Raw genomic sequence first — 24,721 nt, 5'->3', positions numbered from 1 at the left:
TCCGCCCTTTTAGACTAAAAACTACTTTTCACATACTAAGACGAGAGGCAGTAGAGAAGTGATGACAGCTTTCCTCCTCCAAGCCTTTATTCGTTCCCTCTCTCTACCCTTTCACCACGATCTCGCTCCTGGAAAAGACCTCTCCTCCATGAATGAGCTCAATATGACCTCCTTCCAAGTGGCTTACCCCCAAAGAGGGTGACTGACAAGATTCCAGAGTAACTGACACACGATTCAATTTACTAAATCAACACTAGAATAGACATACCATAGTTTATAGCCATCTCCTCCTTCCACTCCCATTGGTGTGACCTCCTAGAGAACAGGAGGGTACATTTATCTTTGTACTCTCGGTGCACACCCTGCTCTATCTGCTGTACGCAAGCTTGTCCCAAAGATGTACAAAGGTTTCACAAAGCTACCACACATGCAGACCATTTATGAAAATATTCCAACCAACCATTCTCTTATTTTGTATATGCGTCTCATGTGTTGTAGAATTAAACAGAGATACAACAGACCACTACCCTACTACCTGGGGTAAGGAAAGCCTTTTCTAAAACCAAGTAAGGGACTTCCTTGGTGGCCCAGTGGGTAAGACTCCACGCTCCCAATGCAAGGGGCCCAGGTTAGATCCCTGGTAGGGGAACGAGATCCCTCATGCATGCCGCAACTAAGAGTTCACATGCCGCAACTAAGAAGTCTGCATGCTGCAACTAAAAGATCCCGCATGCTGCAAACTTGCTGTTTTACCTGGCAAGCATCCATGACAGATGTAATTTACACCCAGGGACTCCCTGATTAAAGACATTAGTAAACCACTGCTTTCAATGGTATTCAAGGTCCATTCTAGCTCAAGAATGCTAGGATTCCAGTTTTCCCAGTCTTGTGCAGGAAACTCCATCAAACACAAGCAAGAGGATTAGGACTGACATATATACACTATCATATGTAAAATAGATAGCTAGCAGGAACATGCTATAAAGCACAGGAAACTCAGCTCCGTGCTCTGTGACGACCTAGGTGGGTGGGACGGGAGGGAGATGCAAGAGGGAGGGGCCGTATGTATACATAGAGCTGATTCACGGCACTGTACAGCAGAAACGAACACAACATAGTAAAGCAATTATACCCCAATTAAAAAAAAAAACACACAAGCAATCGGAATTTGGACCTTCTGCCTAGATCAATCCCTCTGACACTTGCCTGACAGTGTGGTTGAGCTGACTGCACGTGACAGAGGTGACTCTGGGAGCCACAGTCACCTCACGTGTGCTGCTTTCACACTGGCCTGAAGAGCTGTGCCTTGGCGCTGACCTGCCTGATATACCAATACGTAAGTCGACAGGATGGCACCTTAGGGAGAGAAAAGACCAAGTAGAAAGTACTAGCGTTTGCTTCAATTTTAGGCAGAGTTTGAAACCACAAGTAGAGTGGGAAAAATACCAGAATAAAAGGCAGGATTCCTGACCCAGGAACTCAGCTCTGTCCACGAACAAGCAATTCCATTCTGGTCACTTTGTCTCAACTTCCTGAGCATTGGTTTCTACATCTATCAAATTATGGGTTTGGGCCAGATAATTTTCTAGGCTCTTTTTCACCTACAGAATTCTGTGATTCCGTCTTTCATTTATTCATCGCACTTCTTAAGCACCTATAATGGGTCAGGTGTTGTCTATCTTCTTTTTTTTTTTTGCTGACTTTTATAATATATTGTAGAGAGTACATTCTAACTAATCTACTTTTTGGCTCGAAGAAACATTTCCCCAATACTAACCAAAAAAAACAAAAAAAATCTGACCATACTACACTACTACTACTATTCCAGAAAAACTAGTCATATTTTAAGTTTTAACTCAGACTTAAAAATAAACTACCACACTGGGACTTCCCTGATGGTTAAGACTCCACACTCCCAATGCAGGGGGCCCAGGGTTCAATCCCTGGCCAGGGAACTAGATTCCACATGCATGCCGCAACTAAGAGCCTGCATGTCACAACTAAAAGATCCTGCACACCACAACTAAAGATCCCACATGCGGCAACTAAAGATCCCGCACGCAGCAACAAAGATCCCACGTGCCACAACTAAGACCTGGGGCAGCCAAAGAAAGAAATCAATAATTTTAAAAATAATTAAATAAATAAGCTGCCACACAAAACACTATACTTCTAAATATTCTGTCATTATTTGGTACTCAATTTTCCAGAAATTTATCTCTCAGAATTTTTCCCATGAAATGGTTAGCAGCAGAGGAAAGCCTTGAGCAAATGAAAAGAAAACATCCATCACAGAAATTTTTATGAAGTACTTAGAACTGAAGTATTAACTAACATTCTAGTCTGGAGAATACTCATAATGCTAGCCTTGAGGACAGAGACGGCAATGTTTTCTGTTTACAACACCAAAGTCTTGAAACACATATTCAAGATCTGCATATGATTTATATGCTCATAGTTTAAGCAGCAAAATATAGATATTACTTTTTTATATTTATATTACTTATATAAATATAAGTTATAAATATATTTCCACATTTCCCCTTTTTCTCTGAATTATTAACTTGTACTAGAATTTGAGTATCTCATTTGTTCCATTCCTCAGCCCACAATCTGGTAGGAGGTTAAACAGAACCAACCATGATATAGTTATGGAGAAAGAGAGAAGCCATTCATGTGGATGTACCATCGACTGAACCATTAGAGACAATAAATAATGAAGAGTTTATGTGAAGAGTACTTCTGGGTGTTACCCACAGTGAGACACGGCAGATCTCCCTCACGTACTTTCATTTCTCGATTAACACATAATCCTCACTGTCTTCCTTTCTGGGTGTCCCTCTGTCTTCTTCAGTGCATGGACTTGGGACTGGTCTGCATGCGTTCAAATACTGACTAATTACTAACTCTATGACCTCAGGCAACTTAAATATACTCAACCCTCTGGGCCCTGGTTTCCTCATCTGTAACGTATAGATAATAATAGTATCAACCTCACGTCCATGAAAGAAATAAAGGAGTTAATATATGTAAAGCACTAAGAACAGTGCCCAGCACGTATTAAGTGCTCAATAAAAATTGGCTTTAGTTACTGCTAAAAATTGAGTCTTCCTCAAGGCTTAGAACTCCCCATTCCTTTTACTTTTCCCCATATCCTATCCCAGGAGATTTATCATTCCTTCAACTCAAATGTTGTCAAATCTCTAGTCCAATTCTTTATGCCAAGATTCAGTCTCATTTCTTAAACTGCCTGGATATCATTTACACTTGTACGCAACTTGTCACCTTTAACACAACGTGTCTAAAATCACAAGCACCTTTATCCAGGCTCATGTGCAGGCAGTGAATAGTCTCATGAGGAAGATGAGAATTCACAGAACACTACAGAATTTCAGCAGTGGTTGAGTTCTGTTCACACAGATGACTTCGCAAGGCCCAAGTCATCAGAGATTTTAAGGCAAAGGCAAAACCTAACAAGATAGAGATATAAGGGAGTAGGATGTCGGGAAATCAGATCCACAACAAAAAGAACAGAATGAAGGCCACTGTCCGATAAACAGAGAAAGGCATTGGGAGAAGAGAAAGCCTTTGAGGGGTCTATTACAGCAGCATAAAAGGATCTGCCTGGGGCTTCCCTGGTGGCACAGTGGTTGAGAGTCCGCCTGCCGATGCAGGGGACACGGGTTCGTGCCCCGGTCCGGGAAGATCCCACATGCCGCGGAGCGGCTGGGCCCGTGAGCCATGGCCACTGAGCCTGCGTGTGCGGAGCCTGTGCTCCGCAACGGGAGAGGCCACACAGTGAGAGGCCCGCGTACCGCAAAAAAAAAAAAAAAAAAAAAAAGGATCTGCTTGCTCAAAAAGTTTTTCAAACTGTCTAGTTAAATTCTATGTTTAGTGTAAAACTCTGAGGCTTTCGGGAGCCTTAGCAAATCTAAGTCTCCTGAAGCAAGGAATACTTCCTGTCCAACAAGGAGGCTCTGGTACCTAGCCTACCCCACAGAGAGGTCATGAGGTTCTACCCAGGGAAGGGCAAGAAGAAAGGTCTGAGAGTGTCTGAGGCCCCAGTAGGCTGGCCCTCCCACCAGAAGCATCAGAGAGCTCATTTGCCCTCGGCTCCAGGACCAGCATCAAAACCTTTGCTATCTACTCCCCTCACCTAGGCAGCTTTCAGGACATTTGGAAGTCTGAATCTACAAACACATTTATGACAAGATACTGAGTGTTCTAGGGTAAAAATTACAACAGAGATAGCATGGAGCCTTGAAAAGACACAGAAGGATATACAGGGGAGTGGCAATCAGGAATGGTGGCGAGAGAAGGGTATTAACTGTATTTTTTAATTTAATATTTGTTTTTAAATGGTTTCACTTGTCACATAGAACATGTCTATTTTGTGCATGAGAGAGGTACCATCTGACCAAACTTGGTTATCACCTCCTCTTGGAAGCCTGCCATGATTCCTAGATGGAGCCAGACACCCATCCTCTCCTTCCCAAGTAGTTTGTGTATCTCTGTATCATAGCACTAATCATATCCAACTGCATTTGTTAGCTCCCTTGTCCATTCCGCCCATTATGCTAAATTTCTTGGGGGATGGGAATGAATACTTAGGACACATACCATGGCTGGCTCACAGAATGCTTTAATACATATTCACTGGTGGACTGATCGAAGATAATAACCCCCTACTCAATACCCTGCCTCAGAGATTGGCAACCCTTTCCTGTAAAGGATCAGATGATATTTTAGGCTTTGTGGACCATATGGTCTCTGTCACAACAATTCTACTGCACCACTGTGTTGTGAAAGTAGCCACAGATCATACTCAAATGAATGGGCATGGCTGTGTTCCATTAAAACTTTATGTATAGATACTGAAATTTCAACTTCATATCATTTTTATGTGTCACAAAAATATTCTTCTTTTAATTTTTCCCAGTGATTTAAAAACGTAAAAATCATTCTAAGCTCACAAGTGGCATAAAAAGAGGCAAGAGGCCAGATATTGCCCACGGGCCATAGTTTGAGGACCGTTGCCTTCCGCGATAGGCCTGCCTAGCAGTCCATAGTTCCTAAGGAAATGCTGCTGAAAGGGATAATTCACATCTATAACAGGTACTGAGTGATTTGCAGTATGCCTTTCAACAAATATGAAAACTGAGGTAGTATCACAGAGCTCTATAAAGATGAAATGAGATAAGGAACCATATCATCACTGCAGGTTATGAAGGTTCATTTGTGAGGAACATGGAAGTATGAGTTTCCTGTTGATAATAATAACAATAATTAACATTGAGTACTTTTTTATGACTAAATTCTCTTCCATGAGCCTTCAATGAGGAATCCACTGAATTTTCACAACCATTCTATGAAGGAGGTTCTATTGTTATCCAACCTTTTTTTGAAGATGAGAAATTAAAGTATGAAAAAATTCCCCAAACCTAACTAAAAAGTGGGGCAAAGGTGGGGTTTCAGTCACAGGCAGTCCAACTCCAGAGCCTGCACTTTAACCACTGAATACAGTGCCTCTCAAGAAGGTGACACAGACAGAGACAAAACTTCCAAATACTTCTCTAAATTTTCCCAAGATTGGAAGAGGGAGCTGAATGGGAAGGATTGGCAAGGAATGCAACGTCAACTACTCCCCCCGTTGGAAACCCTATGATCTGGACATCTATGAAGATGCAGTCCAAACCACCAGCTTACGAGCTAATGCAGAGGCCTAGGAGGAGCTAGTCTCCACAGCTGGACCGTTCTGAGAACTGACGTATGCTGTTGGGTAACTAAGACAGGTTACTGCCCATCTCACATGTCTAAAGGTGGACCAGGTAACAAACACCAAGACATAGTAATCGTCAGTACTTCTACTTAAAGAGATCAATTATTTTCTTATGAGAGTAAAGGCCAATTAACATCTGGGTGATGGAGATATAATGTATGTATATGTTAACACACTTGGTTTTTTTTTTAAAAAAAAAGACTAGTCAGACATGCACCCCAATGTTCACAGCAGCATTATTTGCAACTGCCAAGATATGGAAGCAACCTAAGTGCCCACTGACAGATAAATAAAGAAGATGTGGTACATATATACAATAGAATACTACTCAGCTACAGAAAAGAACAAACTTTTGGCACTGGCAGCAACATGCATGGACTTGGAGGGCATTACAATAAGTGAAATCTCAGACAAAGAAAGACAAATATTGTATGATATTATCACTTATATGTGGAACCTAAAAAACACAACAGGGCTTTCCTTGGTGGCGCAGTGGTTAAGAATCCGCCTGCCGATGCAGGAGACACGGGTTCGAGCCCTAGTCTGGGAAGATCCCACGTGCCACAGAGCGACTAAGCCTGTGCGCCATGACTACTGAGCCCGTGCTCTAGAGCCCGCGAGCCGCAACTACTGAGCCCGCATGCTGCAACTAGTGAAGCCCGAGCACCTAGAGCCCGTGCTCCACAACAAGAGAAGCCACCACAACGAGAAGCCCGCGCACTGCAATGAAGAGTAGCCCCCCCGCTAGCCACAACTAGAGAAAGCCCGCGCACAGCAACGAAGACCCAACACAGTCAAAAATAAATTAAATAAATAAATAAATAAAACCACAACAAACTAGTAAATATAATAAAAGAGAAGCAGACTCACAGATACAGAGAACTAACTAGTGGTTACCAGTGTGTGTGGGAGCAATATAGGGGTGGAGGAGTGGGAGATACAAACTACTGGGTGTAAGACAGGGTCAGGGATGTATTGTACAACACGGGGAATATAGCCAGTATTTTGTAATAACTGGAAATAGAAAGTAATCATGAAACACTGTATAAAAAAAATTTTAGGGGCTTCCCTGGTGGCACAGTGGTTGAGAGTCCGCCTGCCAATGCAGGGGACACGGGTTCGTGCCCCGGTCCAGGAAGATCCCACATGCCGCGGAGCGGCTGGGCCCATGAGCCATGGCCGCTGAGCCTGTGCGTCCAGAGCCTGTGCTCCACAACAGGAGAGGCCACAACAGTGAGAGGCCCGCGTACCGCAAAAAAAAAAAAAAAATTTAAATTAAAAAATAGAAAATAAATTTTGAAGAAGACCAATCCACACAGCACAAGTGAGTCTACTCTGGCCCATCCAAGTTCAGCTCTGCTAGCTTCAGGCAGCCATATAATTGTCTACTCTTCCCAGACTGGGCCAATTTTCAACAGTTGTGTTAATAGCCCAATATTTCCTGATAAACACAGCTGAGTTCAGCAGCTGGTCCTCCATGGAATGCATGCAGGTGTACACAGCATAATAAGTAGAACACCTCCCACAGTTAGATCAATGTGTGTGTCTGGATTTCATAAAAAGTGGGTAGGATAAGAATGGGCACAGATGTACATATAAAGTCAGCTGAGCTGCCACAGAGCCCTGAAAAGTAGTGAGAGAACCAACTCCAAAGAGTATTGCTAAATTATAGCATGCCTGGGAACCAATGAACTCAGAGAGCACCAAGTGCTTCCTTTTGGCGAACGGTATGAAAGAAAGGTGCCAGTCCAAACATAGAACATCTTTTGCCAGGTCCCTTTGAATGCCATGAAGGGGCATGATAAATGCGTAAGAATTTTACAGAGCTCAAACATACTATAAAATTTTCTGGCCCAATTCATTACCTGTCTTCACAGAACTGAAGCAGTCCCGCCTCAGGGTAAACAATGTGCCCTCCAGAATCACAAAAAAGAGTTCCCCGGATCCACAGACAGGTATCAGAGGATCCATAAATACCCCCAGTTGGCATGCCTATTAGTTGGCATGCATATATTCTGGGGGAAAGGATTCAGAGTATTCATCAGAGACTTATGCAAAAGCTCCATCACTGTATTCTCCCGCGTGTTCTCAAACAGGGCTTATCAAGGTTTCTACCCCTCGACTGCACAACAGGCTGTAAGTCTTCGGGTATGCTTGACCAAAGGTGACTTGGGAGCTCACAGCTATCAACCAGTCCCTCCTCAATCAAGTTTGAGAGTGTGAAAGGACACTAGGGTGTGCAGGACACCCTAGTCCATTCACTTTCTCACCCTCCTAAGAAACTTGTTTTAATTTTTTCTTTTGGCCATGCCACAAGGCTTATGGAATTTTAGTTCCCCAGCCAGGAATCAAACCCAGGCCCTCAGCAGTGAGAGCGCAGAGTCCTAACCACTGGACTGCCAGGGAATCCCCATAAACTTGTTTTCGATCTCCTTTCTTTTTCAGCCAAATGTCTTACTTTTTATTTGACTGAAAAAATTGAAGTTATCAGAAGAAAAGTTCCACAAATTCTCATGTCCTCGTCTACCCACCTTTGGGCATTGACACTCAAATACTCTCTCTTCCCACCCGTTATTGTGGGTGAGCTATTTGTGCTCCTACCTCAAGCAACTATTCCATCTTGAGCATAAGATTCCATCCTTTCTCAAGGATATCACGCAAACAAATTTCTTTCCTTTCTCGCAGAGCATCACTTTCTCCTCTCTTTTGGATCATTTCCATTAGCATACAAACAAGCTGTTATTTCTCTCATCCTAAAACACACACACACACACACACACACACACACACACACACACACACACAACTTCTCTGGTCCCCATTTCTCCATTTTCATGTTTCCAAGGAGTCTAACCTGGGACTTCCCTAGTGGCGCAGTGGGTAAGACTCCAAGCTCCCAAGGCAGGGGGCCTGGGTTCGATCCCTGGTCAAGGAACTAGATCCCACATGCATGCCGCAACTAAGAGTTCACATGCCACAACTAAGGAGCTTGTAAGCCACAACTAAGGAGTCCACAAGCTACAACTAAGACCTGGTGCAACCAAATAAATAAATAAATGGTTTTTAAAAAACAAGAGCCTAACCTGTGGCAATGTCCAAAATTAGATTTCTGGTGTTTACTGCCAAAATACTCTCCCCTCCATCTTCCTCATCTCACCTGATGATAGCTGCATCCAGTTTATCCAGCTAAAAACTACTGAATCATCTTAAACTCCTGTCGCTTATACCCACGTCTAATATGTCAGAGAATCTCGCAACTGATTCCTAGTTATCATTCAAAGTCCAGATTAGGCTCCTATACCTCTTCCTGAAACTACCTGGGATATTTCTGACTTCACAGAGCTCTCTCTTTTTCTACATATCTCTACCAGCACTTCCACTGTATACTCTAATGCTTGTGAATATTATCTTCTGGGATTCATTACAAATATGAACTATAGCTCAGACCCCTCCACGGCACTGAACACACTAGTGCATATTTAGTAAGGGCTCCACAAACTTCATTCTGAGCGAATGATTTTTCTGCAAAGATTCCAACAAAATCAGTACAGCAAACAATACTTACTTCCATTAGTTAGTTGTGAAATAGTCAGGTTTCCTAAATTTCCTGCATTTGCAAAGCTATCCGTCATGTCTCCAAAAACCAGCATCGTGAGGGGCAGTCCGGCTCCGTGGATGATGGCGGCCACAGTCCCCAACACCATATACAACTTATCAAGCCAATTCGAATAGCGAAACTAAAAAATGAGAAAACACAGAGAAGAGGAACAATTAGCACAATTTCATGGATGATTAGCTCTACTTTCCAAATATATCTGAAATCTAAACAGTTCTCAGACTACTACTGCGACCACGTTGGTCTGATAACCTAATTAGAAATAGGCATTTGGGACTTCCCTGGTGGCACAGTGGTTAAGAATCCGCCTGCCAATGCAGGGGACACGGGTTCAAGCCCTGGTCCGGGAAGATCCCACATGCCACGGAGCGACTAAGCCTGTGCGCCACAACTACTGAGCCTGCGTGCCTCAACTACTGAAGCCCACATGCCTAGAGCCCATGCTCTGCAACAAGAGAAGCCACCGCAATGAGAAGCCTATGCACTGCAACAAAGAGTAGCCCCCGCTCGCCACAACTAGAGAAAAGCCCACGCACAGCAATGAAGACCCAATGCAGCCAAAAATAAATAGATAAATAAATAAAAATAAATGTATTGAGGTAATTTAAAAAAAGAAAAGAAAAGAAATAGGCATTTGTTTCTTTTTTTGAGTTCTGACCTTCTTCTTTATATTGGACTCAGTCTGTCTTCTTTTTTTAAATTGAAGTTTAGTTGATTTACAATATATTAGTTTCAGGTGTGCAACAGTGATTCAACAATTTTATGGATTATACTCTATTTAAACTTATTATAAAATATTGGCTATATTCCCTGTGTTGTACAATACATCCTTGTAGCTTACTTATTTTATACACAGTAGTTTGTACCTCTTTAATCCCCTACCCCTATCTCGTCCCTCCTACCTTCCCTCTCCCCACTGATAACACCAGTTTGATTTCTGTATCTGTGAGTCGGTTTCTGGTTTGTTATCTTTATTTGTTGTATTTTTTAGAGTCCACATGTAAGTGATAACATCCAGTATCTGTCTTTCTCAGGTCTGACTTATTTCACTAAGCATAATACACTCTAGATCCATCCATGTTGTTGCAAATGGCAGAACTTCATTCTTTTTTATGACTGAGTAGTATTCCACTGTGTGTGTGTGTGTGTACCACATCTTTATCCATCCATCTATTGACGGACACTTAGTTTGCTTCCATATCTTGGCAATTGTAAATAATGTTATTAAGAATACTGGGATGCATATATCTTTTCAAATTAGTGTTTTTCTTTTCTTTGGATCTATACCCAATAGTGGAATTACTGAATCATACAGTGGTTCTATTTGTAGTTTTTCGAGGAACCTCCATACTGTTTTCCATAGTGGCTGCACCAATTTACAGCCATACCACCTTGAACATGCCAGATTTCATCTGCCTTCTTCTCTTACATATGCGGGTTTCATGAGAAGCATAGGACATTCTGGGAAATTACAAAAATCTATAATGACACGATAACAGAAAGGCAGCATTTGTGACTCTGATTTCCAAGAATGGAAGCGACTTTTCAGCTCAAGATTTTTCAACCCAGAAAAATCACCATTGAGGAAACATGTGTTGTGGCTTTAAAAAAGTGGCTTGGGTCAAAGATCTGCTGCCTAACAGCATTAGCACAAATGTGAAATGATGTTAATGTAATTAGGTCTCCATAGTAAGAAGGAAGAGGAAAGGAATGAGTTAGATGCATGCTTCCCAGAGACCAGTACAGATGTGCATAATCTCTTTAACTGCAGGCAAATTGAAAGAAAGAAGAGAGGGAAGGAAGGGGGGGGGGCGGGAGGAAAGAAGGAAGGAAAGAAAGAAGGATTTGTAATCAAATGAGCTTAAATTAATGACGTATTTTCCATAATCTAAAAACATCCTATTTACAAATTAAAACCTTTAAGGGAGAACACGTTTTGCCTTTTTTTTCGTATTTCATTGAAACACAGGCTAAATTTTGCCACTATTTACTTTGTCTTAACTAAGTATTCATCCACCTAAGGAAAGAAAAGAAAGGAGTTAGAGATGAGCAGAAACCATTTAGTATCTAGTATCTTCTATCAGAGACTATAAAATGGACAAAGTATCAAATTCCTCAGTAGAGGAAGAGAAGACGGTTGATACACAAGGATTTCCCCTCATCACCAACCCCAAGGACATTTTACCTCGAAAACTAACACTGGCTATTATAATAAAAGCAAGCAGGCCATGAATATAAATATTTACTAAATGCCTGCTCAATGACCGAAAAAAGCCAGAAATAAATACCAAAGTTACAACTCCTGCTTCCAGAGTGTTTAAAGGATGGAGGCAAAGCAAAAAAAGTATATTCAATGTATATTCTGCACGCCTTGACAGCATGGTACATACAGTGTAGGGCAGATACAAAACTGAGCGAATGGGTCATTGCCTCCTTTGTGGAAAAGCTTCATAGAGGTGATGCTTCCTCCCAGCTTTAGCAGTTTAGCAAGGGCTTAAAAGCAAGGAGGAAGGCATTCCAACCAGAAAGGACGCTAAGTTGAGGCAAGAACGATCACAGTGTGCCCAGAGAAGACTGGGGTCTCCCAAGCTTGGGGTGCGAGGTATAGAAGCAGCAGGAAGAAGCTAACTGACCAAGAAGGACCCTTCACTGAGACAAGGCAAACCAGAATCGGCAAAGATATGGGGGAAGGGGACAGAGAAGGGGCAGAGAAATCTCATTTGGTCCTGTTTCATGCCCATCCAGGCATACGAGGAGAAAATTCAGTTTGAGGAGTACTTTTGTGACACTAGCGTATGTAGCAGAAGTCATGGGCGTGGACAAGATCATCTAGCAAGAAATAATGAGTGGGATTAAGAACAATTATGGAGGGGCTTCCATGGTGGCGCAGTGGTTGAGAGTCCGCCTGCCGATGCAGGGGACACGGGTTCGTGCCCCGGTCCGGGAAGATCCCACATGCTGCGGAGCGGCTGGGCCCATGAGCCATGGCCGCTGAGCCTGCGCGTCCGGAGCCTGTGCTCCACAACGGGAGAGGCCACAATGGGGAGAGGCCCGCGTATCGCAAAAAAAAAAAAAAAAAAAGATATTTATTAAGCACCAAATACGGATCAAGCTTGGTTCTAGGTACTGGCACAAGTACCTAGTAAGACAAGCTTTATGAGGACAGGTAGCTTGAGTAAGACAAGCTACCTGTCCTCATAAAACTTACATTACATTTTACTAGTATGCAAACAGTACAAGAGGGAATAGACACATTCAACATTCATTCAATATCTAAGTACCTATTAAAGTTCCAGGCACGGTTCTAGGCACTTGGAGCACAGCAAGGAAGGAATCACACAAAACCACCTGCCCTCATGGAGCTTAGATTCAGAAAGAAGACAAACGTAAACAAGAAATCAGACAGTGGTTAAGTACTCAGAAGACATATCACACAGGGTGGTGTGCCACAGTGACAGGAAGCACCAGTGGGCTCAGACTGGCTGGGCGGGGAAAGTCTCTATGAAAAGGCAACATCTGAGCTCAGTCCTCAGTGACAGGAAGGAAAAAGTCATGTGATAATCTACGGACAGAGGTTCCAAGCAGAAAGAACAAATGCAAAGGTCCTGGGATGAATACAAGCTCAGAGGGTTTCAAGGACCAAACATAATTACCACTGTGGCAAGAAGAGGGTGAAGGAGATCTGCCTGCCGTGAAATCAGAGGTGAGACAGAGGTCAGATTATGGAGGGTATTGTGTAGCCAGAGGAGGAAGTTTGGTTTTACTGTCAACTTCCCATCTAAGCGTAAAGGAAAGGCATTCAAGGGTTTGAAGGATGGAACGGAGGTGATCTGATGTGGCTATTGTGGGTAGAACAAGTTTTAGAAGCGCAAACATGGAGGAGGGCAACTAGGAGGTAAGACAGTGGTTGAGAGAGTGAAGTCTTGACCAGGTATAGGAGGGCAGAAAAATGCTCCGGCTTCCAAGCATGTGCACGTCCTATCCCCAGGGACCTGTGAATGTGTCCTCACGTGGCAAAAATGACTCTGCAGACATGAAGGATACTGAGATGAGCAAACTATCCTGGATTACCCAAGTGGGCCCAATGTCATCATAAGGGTCCTTATCAGAGGGAGCCAGGGGGATCAGAGTCAGTAGTAGGAGAAATGCTAAGCAAGAGGGTGGAGTGAAGCAAGGAAGGGGCCACGAGTCCAAGAAGGCAGGAAGCCTGTGGAAGCTGAACAAGGAAGGAAACAGATTCTCTCTTAGAGCCTCCGGAAGAATCCAGCCCTGCTGGCACCTTGACTAGCCCAGTGAGACTTTGGGCCCCAGAACTATAAGACAATACATTTGTGTTGTTTTAAGCCACTAAGTTAGCGGTATTTTGTTCCAACAGCAATAGAAAATGAATACGCAACGTCAAAAAATGGATAATAAGGAACAATGGCCAAGCAAGAAGGATCGTAAGCGGGGGTGGAAGACATCCATTTGAGTTTACAGCGTTAGAGGTGGGAGTCCACCCGGATGACAAACCGAAGGTCTTTGTCCACAGTGTCATTTACTAAAGGAAGGAAGGGATGAAGGTTGTTGGAACTGAAGAGGTCAAAGAATGTGGAGCTTAGGAGGCATTAATAAGGTTACCAAAATAGAAGAATGATGAGAGCATAGGCGAACGAAGTAGAAGCAATCAAACGACAAGGTCCTCAATGGAGGAGCAAAAGTAACTAGAAATCAGTAGAGGGTATCACTGAAAATGGATAGAAGATATTATCATTGTCCAGAACCAAACTCAAACAGGGATGGAGTTTTGCATGAAAACAATTTGGAAGCGGTCACGTGAAACTAGAGAGCTGCCAACACTATCGCTGGCCCCTGGGATTAGGGGTTGAGAACTCTAAATTCACAGGCAAAGATGACACAAGAAAAGAACCGAAGAACTGGGAGGAAAATGAGCAGACTGTGGCATCACAGATGCAAACAAGAGGAATGAATACGGTACACAGGGTCAGGTGCTACTTAAAGGTCGGGACAGACTGTCCACTGCATTTGGTGAGTGTTGGAGAAGCCAAATTATAATACGTTAAGAAGTGATTTGGAAGTGAAACAGAGAGCAAAGGCAGCTCCTATTTGTGAAGCTAGAGGAGATGGCTTTAAGGAGGGCATTAGTGACATTAAAGACAGGTGACCTGTAAATACCAATTGGAAAGATCCAGTTCAGAGGGAGAGATTGAGGATACAGAAGAGAAAGGATAGTAATAATAATAACGTAAGGTCCTTGAGAAGGCAGAGGATATAGAAGCCAAAATACAGTGTTCAAGTGGGTGATTAGATTTAAGAACCAAATGCTTCCTGTTACAATAGGAGGGAAGGAAGAAGCAACTGATCCAGGTACAGGTATGTTTGTTAGACTGGGAGAGAAGAGCTGAGGAACTTCTTTCAGGTGGCTTCCATTTGGTTTGTGAAATAAAAAAAGAGGTCATCCACCAAGAGTTGGGGTTAGGTGGGGAGAAGTGGGAAATCTGAATAGAGTTTTAACATACTCAGCGAGAAGAGAAGGAATAGGGTTGCTGTGTGGGATACAGCCTATTGTGAAATTTTTCTCCAGCACCAATCAGACGTTGGGGTTCAGGCACCAAGAAAGCAGATGGCTGATTTTGCCTGGGCTGGGCATGACAAGTGACAGGTGAAAGGAAGTTTATAGTTCGGGCAAGAGTATCACTAAAGTGATGACCATTGCTCTAAACTGATAAGAAAGGGAATGGGGGCTTCCCTGGTGGCGCAGTGGTTGAGAGTCCGCCTGCCGATGCAGGGACACAGGTTTGTGCCCCGGTCCGGGAAGATCCCACATGCCGCGGAGCGGCTGGGCCCATGAGCCACGGCCGCTGAGCCTGCGCTCCGCAGCGGAAGAGGCCACAACAGTGAGGGGCCCGCGTACCAAAAAAAAAAAAAAAAAAAGAAAGGGAATGGAAACAGGAAGGGGCTGATTGGGAAACTGATGGGTCAGGGGACTCAAGGTCCAAGGAAAACAGTGAGCAGATTGAACAGAGAGGAGATGGCTGGCTAATTCAGTCTGGCTGCTTCAAAATGGTACTTTGGAGGTAGAACAGTTTCAAGCAACAGCAAAGTGCAGGATGTGAGAGGGTGGCTGGAATAAAGGGGAGGGAAAAATTACTGCCGCTGTGAAGGTCAAAGAGTGGTTATCCTTATAACACCATAGAAGTCACCCAAGATAGTAGGAGTATCACGGGTGGAGAGGGAGACACTGAACAAGGTGGTAAAGTCTCCAGTGAAGAATGACCAAGTGGCCGGAAAACAACAGCATCAACAAAGAACCCTTCAATTCCAGAGAAATAAAATGTTAACCAACCATATACTATCATAAAGGATTAACGTTGTTAAAAGCTCTGGACGTAGAGTAAGCAGATCTTGGCAAAATTCTGGGCCTTTCCCCTTACTAGCTATGTGACTGTGTGACTGAATACATTGCTTAAACCTCTCTTGAGTCTGTTTCATCATCTGGACCATCAGAATAACACAAGTTCCTACATCACAGGGTCACTGTGAGGATGAAGTTAAATAATACACATGGGTGCTTAACAGATGCCTGGCACAGAGGAAGCACTTAACATTGCCACCTATTCTCTATTTAGAGAAAAAATTAATGTTTCAATAAGATACATAAAGTGGAAAGATCAGAGCTGAATCTGTAGCAAGGGTGTTTAACCTTTAAGGAGCGCTTTGTGTAAGAAGTGTAGCCCAACTTGTATCGCTCCCGCCCCAATTTCCAGTTGTCCCGTTTCCTCACTTGTTTTAGATTTTATTTTGTATTTCTGTAAACGTTGAAACAAAGCCTGACAGAAATAAAATAAAGGCCAGTAGAAAAATCTGAATCTATTCCTTACCTCTTTTTCATCATTTTCTCAAGACTGCCAAAAAGTCTTCTACTAGAAAAAAGTTAACAGGGATGGTGTACAGAAAACAGTGAACGCTGCAAGCCTGAGACTGCATTCAAGGTTAGCCCTTGGCTGGCATCTAGAATTTGGATTTTGGGGAGAGTAACCATCACCCTAACTGACAAAAGTGGCCAAACTATTTGTACAAACAATGTGCTTTATGCTGAAGGTCTGCCTTCCTTCTGCGAGTCTGGAATTTTGGTACACGCTGCGCCTATGTGATCAGCCCCCAGTCAAAAACCCTTGGGCACTGAGTCTCTAACGAGCTCTCCTGACAGACAGCATTTCACACGTGTTGTCACAGCTCATTGCTGGGGGAATAAAGTTGACTCCATTGGGACAAGACATTGGGGGCTTCTCTTGGACCTCTCCCTCTTTCCTTTGCCCATTGCCGATTTGGCTGTAAATCTTAGCCACGAGTATGGCAATATGCCGAGTCCTGTGAGTCCTCCAAGTGAATCATCAAACCTGGGGTTCTTGGAAACCCCCAACACATATCAGTTTTTGTCTTAGCTGGAAATTTTTATGCATCAGCAATGCCAACAGCATCAGCATTTTACTGTTAAATGTTCTTAATATGTCCCTGTCTATATGCGTTTTATACACAAGTTCACAGTTAACTATGTCAGCTCTTCAAGAAAAAGGCATGAGAAAGCGCCACTTAAATAGTACAGCTTTTCCTCAAAAGACTTAGAACATATTCCTTCTATGCCATCCTGAGCGCTGTGATTTACAACATGAATTTCCTAGGTCTGAATCTTGGCCCTGCTGAGGATTCCTGGGCAAGTTAGTAAGACTCACCTCACTTTCTCTATCTGGAAAATTAGAATAATAATAGTATCTATCTTCAAGGGAGTTGTAAAGATTAAATGCGTTCATATAGGAAGTACTTAGTGCAACACATGGCATAAAGAGCTGTATTTATGTTATAATTATTAGCCTTCAAACTCCAGATGTTTATTCTTTTGTGGGCACAATTGTATTGATAGTATTACTTCTATATATTAGGTCTGTTAAGTTTTCTAAAACATAAGACTGATTTTTTCAATTTAAGTTACTTGTAAAACAAAATTACAAAAGACAGAAATATTTTGGTCTCCAAAGAATAGAACGGAAATTAAGTCTTGGCAATAAACCCTATTTTAACATCAAAGCTTCTTTTAGTACAAGAATATAAGAATGAACTCTAAAACAAATAAAAACTGTCACTTGATTATTCAAGTAGTCCTTCTGAGAATGACCCAAGTGCATAGCCTCATTTCCCCAAAATTCCAAAGAGAGTGGAAACAGACTCAAAGGTGGAACTTCAGCAAGAGCAACTGCAGTGCAGGAAGATGAAGTTCTTATAAGATAACCAGAGTGCTCGGTGTAAAAGGCAACACTTTTTTCCTGCCTATAAGCATTTTCTTGTTCAATTTACTAATATTCATTTTACAAGATGGATTACCCCCCCACACACACACATTTTAAAATTGTCTGGTGTGTTACGCCTGAATTACAAAGTGTGCACTACAAGACTTAATTGGTTCAGCAGTCTTCCAGGTTCTACTTGCACAGTTCACCTACATCTGCATTCTCAGGGGGAAAAAAAAAAAAGGATCCAGGTGGAGAGAGACCATCAACCAGCCTGTCTCAATCCAAATCTGATTAAAGAAAAGCTTCTAAGCAGCTACTGTGAAACCAGAAAATAAGATAAAGAATTAATTATATTCCGTGAAACCAGAAAATAAGATAATTAATTATAGTAAGGTTTTCAAATTCCAGATTTTCAGTTATTCAGCACAGAAGAATAATGCCATGTACTAAGTCATAGTAATAAATAATCCATTGCTAACTTCTATTATATGAGTGTCTGGGACTTTGACCGCAAACCGGCCAGGATTACGGCCCTTGTAGACAGGGCACCCCGTTCTTTCTTCGATCCACACTTCACGTGGCTGGTTTCCTCTATCTAGATGGCTGAGACCATCAATGGGAGAAGTGCTTGCATAGGTAACATATCACTGGCGACATAACTAACTAGGAGAATACTGAAATCCAGGCTAGGAAGGGTGAGTCTGGAGGCTCATGGTACACAGCAAGTTATGACTGGCATTCCCCTGAAAACAAACTAAATTAAACGAATTCATTTTACCTCTCCATTAACAAATACAAACAAATTTCTGTCCAAGAAAGTATTATACCAGATGAAATACCTCATTTCTAGATCAGGAGAAGTCAAATTTCCAAAGCACTTTGAATAGTGAATACATTCAAACTCACCACTGCAAAAGTACTGACAGTTGGTTTCTTTTCTTTCTTCTCATCTTTTTTACTGAAAAACCTAGCAATAGAATTACATAAAACTTTAAAAACTATATAAATCTTTAATTACCCAATTAACATAGAGCTTATATTTAATAACAAATAGGACAAAGAAACATGTCTACAATGTTATTAAAAAAACAGGTTATAATACGATCCCATTTATGAAGTTTAAGTATGTTTACATATACCTTAGAAATCTATACATGCGGTTATCACTGGGTGTTGAGATTTCTACCAAAATATTTTCTTCCTTGTGCCTTTGGTATTTCCTAATTTTCTATGGTGAATACACAGAGACACAAGACTTTTGCAATGAGAAAAAATAATACTAAAAAAGGAGAGCTTCCTGTTTTTCTTCTAATTAGAAAATCATTCATGCTCTCCAGAGTTAATCCCCTTACTTATCACCTGAGTAATTCTAGCAGCAGAGAGCTAGTCTATCTACCTGGATATTATCCTTAATCATTCCCTTTACCTAGTGGAGAGGAGCGGCAAACAGATGCAGGGCATAAATTACCCTGAGAAAGGTAATTAAATCACTTGCCTTGAGTAAATCTAATTCTGAAAAGATGTCTGGAGCCCTAAATGGACCATTAAGGCAATAAACGCAACCTAGAAAACCTGCCACCAAAAAAGATGGTTTGTAAACTGCACAAAAGCGGTCCTCAGGCAGAGACAGGAAGGTCAAGTATTTTGAGCGCAGATTCAAAACTCTGTAACTAGTTTTCTATTCTATGTAACTGCCACCCAGCATGTGAAAGCAAACCAACCAAAACTAGCCTCCGCATCTACATTTTCATATTTATAAAAGAAAGACTATTTCAGGGAAGAATTACATTATTTTTACACAGCTTTTCCAGTTCAAAAAGTAAATGCATCTTTGTTCTTTAGCTAAGCAAAGTCAAAGAGTTGAAGCAACTTCTAAAGAAAAAAGAATCCAGCGTCTACCCCATATTTGGCTTTGGAGTGAGGTTCGAGGGACATAAAAACACACAAAATACACAAACATAACTCTTCAGATTTGATTCCACCCTATTCCCAGTAAAGGTGTGGTTTCAGTATCCCTGGAATCAGGATGAGAGGAAAAAAAATAGTCATACATAATTGAGTTTTAGCTCTAAGCTTTTTATTTATTTTTTCATTCTCTAAAACTGCAGCTACTCTGAAGAATTTATAATGTTCCAGACACTGGCTAAGTAAACACTTCCCATACAGGAGCTCATTTAATCTTAATCTCTGTGAGGCAGGCACATTTTTGTCCTTCCTTTAAAGACAAGAGAACTGCAGGTGAGAAGAGTTAACTAATTTGTCCAAGGTCACACAGCTAGAACAAGGCCAAGATTGAAACTGCAAAGTCTAACTCCCAAACACCAGCCTATCTGGTGCAACCTCAGAATTCTGAGACGCTGCATTGCAAGGAAATGCACATATAAACTGACTCTCACCCCTCCTAGAAGACTCATTTATCCCCATCCGCTCAAACACAGTGCTGACAAATGGCAAAAGTCGCTTATCAAGCCTCATTTTAATAAAGAATCTTAACAAATACAAATATGCCAAATGGTACTACTACCCAAGCATTATACCTATTAGCAAAGCCACGTGCTTCTTTATAATTTCAAATATAGTTTAAAAAAAACTCACAGAAAAAGAAATAAGATTTATGGTTATTAGAGGGGGGAGAGGGGATGAGAGGCAGCTGGTCCAAAGGTACAAACTTCCAGTTATAAAATAAAGAAGTACTGGAGATGTAATGTACAAGAAGATGATTACAGTTAACACTGCTGTATGATATATATATACACATATATATAAAAGTTGAGTAGATCCTAAACGTTCTCATCACAATAAGAAAAAATTTTTCTTTTATCTATATGAGATGATGGACGTTAGCAAAACTTGTTGTGGTAATATTTCACAATATTTATAAGCCAAATCATACGCTGTACACTTTAAACTTACATGGTGTTGTAGGTCAATTATATCTCAATAAAACTGCTCAAAACTCAATAGACTATATATATATCTAAATATATAGTTTTATTAAGAACAGATTAAAATCAGTAATGGTGAGCACAATTTACTAAGAGCTACTTAACCAAAAAAAACAATTTCTAGGGCTTCCCTGGTGGCGCAGTGGTTGAGAGTCCGCCTGCCGATGCAGGGGACACGGGTTCGTGCCCTGCTCCGGGAGGATCCCACATGCCGTGGAGCGGCTGGGCCCGTGAGCCATGGCCGCTGAGCCTGCGCGTCCGGAGCCTGTGCTCCACAGCGGGAGAGGCCACAACGGTGAGAGGCCCGCGTACGGCAAAAAAAAAAAAAAAAAATTTCTAGTTTGAAAAAAAAAGTCTATAGGCCATGATAAGAATCAGCAATAAAATGAAGGTATGTGCAGGCTCAAACGAATCTTTTTTCTGTTTTTCAAAATATGGACTCTATTTTATTTTTTGAAGAATATAAATAAATGTCCCACAAATATTTATTGAACATCTTTTTCAAAAGTGGAGGTATAACTGACATACAACATTGTATTAGTTTCAGGTGTACAAATTGTCTGGTGTGTTATGCCTGAATTATAAAGTGTGCACTGCAAGACTTAACTGGTTCAGCAGTCTTCCAGGTTCTACTTACACAGTTCACCTAAATCTGTATGATTTGTATCAAATCTGAATGATTTGATATTTGCATATATTGTGAAATGATCGCCACAGTTAAGTCTAGTTAACATCTGTCATCATACAGAGTCATAGAATATTTTTCCTTGTGATGAGAACTTTTAAGATTTTCTCTCTTAGCAACTTTCAAATATGCAATATAGTATTATTAACTATAGTTGCCACGCTGTACATTACGTCCCCATGATTTATATTATAACTGTAAACTTGTACCTTTTGACTCCCTTCACCCATTTTGCCCCCCTTTCCTCCACCTCTGGAAACCACCAACCTGTCAAATGTCTATCATTTCCTTCCACATACCCTTAATACTTCTTACTCCAATATCCCTAAGTGTTTGTGTCAAAAATACGTAGTTGTTTAAGATACCAAGTTTAAAAGTCAAAAACAAAACGGGAAATATCTACCTTCCACTCTTTGTAATCTATTTTCTTTTTGTTTATTTGGGAGTTTTTTATTATGCAAGTTTTCAAATAAACAAAAAAAATCTAAAGAACAGTAATAAGACTACCCATAAAAAATTCACCTAGATTCAACAACTGTGAACATTTTGACCATATTTTCTTTATCTGCATAACAAAATATATATTATAACTGTTAAAATTTTGCTGAACTATTTGAAAGTAAGCTGCAAACATCATGGCACGTCATACATTTTCCTACCATGATCACATATAATAAAATTAACAGCAATTTGATACCATCTCATATCCAATCCACATTGAAAATTTCCAAGAATGTTTTCTATAGGTTTTTCCTTTTTTGGAACTGATGTAATAAAGGCTCACACATCACATTTGGTGGTATTGTCTCTTTAGTCTCTCTTTTAAATCTAGAAGTCCTCCTCCCCACCTACCCCCGCCAAACATTGACTTTTTATAGGAACAAAAACAGATGTCTTATAAAATGTCCCACATCTTGGATATGGCTGCTTCAGACTTAGTCCAAACTGAGACGTGCAGTAAGTATGAAATACCCAGATTTGAGGACTTAGTATGACAAAGAGAATGTAAACCCTCTTGTTAATAATTCTGTTTACATGTATAAATGATAATATTTTGTATATACTTGGATCCCTAAAATACATTTTCAAAGTTAATTTCACCTGTTTCTTTTTACTTTTTAAATGTTGCTATTAGAAACTTAATAATTACAAATGTGGTTCACATTATATTTCTATTGGACAGCATTAGTCTGGAAGCTTGATTGGATTCACTGAATGATTTGCAAACCTACTTCGTGGTGGTGCCGTGTCACTAAAGTCTATTCCACCATGAGCCAGGCCAGGTCTGATCATTTGGTTAAGGTTCCTAACTGCAAAATCTCTCCACTGGAAAACCACACTTTCCTTTTTCCAATTAAAAATTGTGGCTAATTCTTAGATTCAGCCTTTCTCTGAGTGCTTTAGGATCCATTAACAATCCTTGCCTGAATCAATTGTAACAATGCAGGTTTCAATATGATAGCTGGCATTTTTCTGTAAAGAAGTTTCTCTCTCTCTCTCTCTCTACTTGTCTCACCCTTAGTTTTCCTCCTCCTCTCATAATTTTATTAAGAATTCATTTATTCAGTATTTCACAGTCGAGTACAGTCATTATTCTTTTTGACGCTCAAACTGTCCCAGATTCGGCTAGTGGAAGCCCCTTCAAGCCAGCACCTGTGTCCTTTTTGACAACCGCCCTGAACTCCACTAACTGTTTTCAGGTACTACAAAGCTACTCCAGGCTCAGACTCAATTGGTATTAGCCCTTTCTCTATGGGGCGCAGATTCTTTTTGTAATGAACGATATTGAGAAACCAAGATCTGACACTAAGTGTGCAATTTGCCACTATTCCTTTCAGTGGACAGAAACTGAACTATTTAAAAAAATGATGAAATCACACTGAAGTTTCTAATTCAAATTTAACATTGTTTTTAAAAAGCTTATTTAATGACCACATTTGTATTCCTTTTCTTTTACACTGAAAAGCTTGGTTTCTAGTAATATTAATATATTTACTAAATTGTTTTATTTTACAATTTATTACTAACAAAAAGCTTATTGAGCAAAATTTTAAATTTCATGTACAGACACTGCACTGTGATCAAAATTCACTTAAGATAGTTATCTTCCCTATGTGGTTACAGTACCAACTCTATATATAATCAGGATAATTTCACACCATTCTAGTAACTTCTTTGGTAGTACACTCCTCTCACAATTTCTTCTACAAGGGTCAGCTATTCATTGCCTTAAAATTAAAAAAATGCTTAAATGCAGTTGTGGCCTTCTGTCCCATCTGCCATGCCACACACATGCAATGTTTATGTGACTGTTTTACCAGAAGGAACGAAGGACCACAAAGCAGAACACAAGAAGCACATGGTTCAGGCTCGTCGGCGACCAACATCACTTGTAAAGCAGGTTATAAAACACCGAAAAGAAAATGAGCACTGGCCTGTATGGGACCGGAAAGCTGAGGTAGAAGCTCACCATGCAAACGCTGTGCTCAACTCAGCCAGCGAACTTCTGCAGCTGCTTGCATTTAAGATAAACAGCAGCAGCAGCAGCAGCAGCTGATCATTTATTTCAGTGCTGAAGGCTAGAAACAAATTTCCCAAATCTCTCAAGCCATGTAAAGTTTGAAAATGAAACAGACTACCTTTTCTTGTCCTTTTTCAAGAAGTTCTCCCCCCCTGCACTTCCACTGCGGCCTTCTTCAAGATCCATCGCGACCTGAGGAGAAACCACAACGGATTAGCCAAACGCAAGATCCGCGGAAGGCAGAGGTGAGGCTGAACTTGAGTCCCGCGCGAGGAACGGAAGGGCGGAGCGCTCGCCCTGATGCTCCAGCCGCTCGCAGGCGCGATGGTCCCCGCAGAAACTTGCCTCCGCGCCCAGCATCCAGCCTCCGCAGGCGAGCAGAGTTGCAGGGGTGCGGCGCGGCCCGGACTTCGCCCGCCTCCACTGCGGCTCTGCCTCCCGGTGGTTCGCCTCGCCGTCCACCAGCCCGCAGGCTCGGAGCCCGGCTTCCGACACCGCGCTGTCTCTGCGGGCTCTGGGCAGCAAACTCCAGGACGCGTGGCTAGCACCGAAAACTAGGGGCTGGGGTGCCCCAGGAGCTCCCCGACTGAGAATAAGTCTCACCTCACTTGGTCCCCTTGGACTTGCCAAGTGGAATCTCCCCCTCCCTCTCTTCCGAAGCCCTCTTCCCACAGGGACCAAGCTCAAGAAATTGGAGAGCGCACCCTTCCCGCGAACCGTCTCCCTCTAGTCCCCAGCCTCGCGCTTCCCTACCTCGGGCTTTCTCTTGGAACGTCCACTAAGACGTGAATCTTGGAAGAAGAGACTCAGACTCCAGCGGAAAGTCGCGACGGCGGATGCGAGCAACGGCCGCCGCCGCCGCCGCCGAGCCTAAAGGAGCCGCTACG

General features: G+C 41.8%; 1 protein-coding gene across 1 annotated transcript in view; it reads right to left on the bottom strand.

The window, feature by feature from the left end:
- ABCB1 (ATP binding cassette subfamily B member 1) overlaps window positions 1-24,721 on the bottom strand; it is a 105,380-nt gene extending 80,659 nt beyond the window's left edge. Inside the window, exons 1-4 of the mRNA XM_027102795.1 lie at window positions 24,588-24,721; window positions 23,953-24,026; window positions 18,590-18,650; window positions 9,345-9,516 (exon numbers count right to left, since the gene is read on the bottom strand). Of these exons, the coding sequence (XP_026958596.1) occupies window positions 9,345-9,516; window positions 18,590-18,650; window positions 23,953-24,020 (301 nt within the window). The 5' untranslated portion in view covers window positions 24,021-24,026; window positions 24,588-24,721. The remainder of the gene's footprint in view (window positions 1-9,344; window positions 9,517-18,589; window positions 18,651-23,952; window positions 24,027-24,587) is intronic.

This window comes from Aethalodelphis obliquidens, unplaced genomic scaffold, assembly GCF_003676395.1.
Source record: "Aethalodelphis obliquidens isolate GAN/ISIS:26980383/991018 unplaced genomic scaffold, ASM367639v1 scaffold5, whole genome shotgun sequence".
Lineage (NCBI taxonomy): Eukaryota > Metazoa > Chordata > Mammalia > Artiodactyla > Delphinidae > Aethalodelphis > Aethalodelphis obliquidens.
Note: the sequence above shows the minus strand (reverse complement) of the source record. Positions and strands in the feature narration are given on the sequence as shown.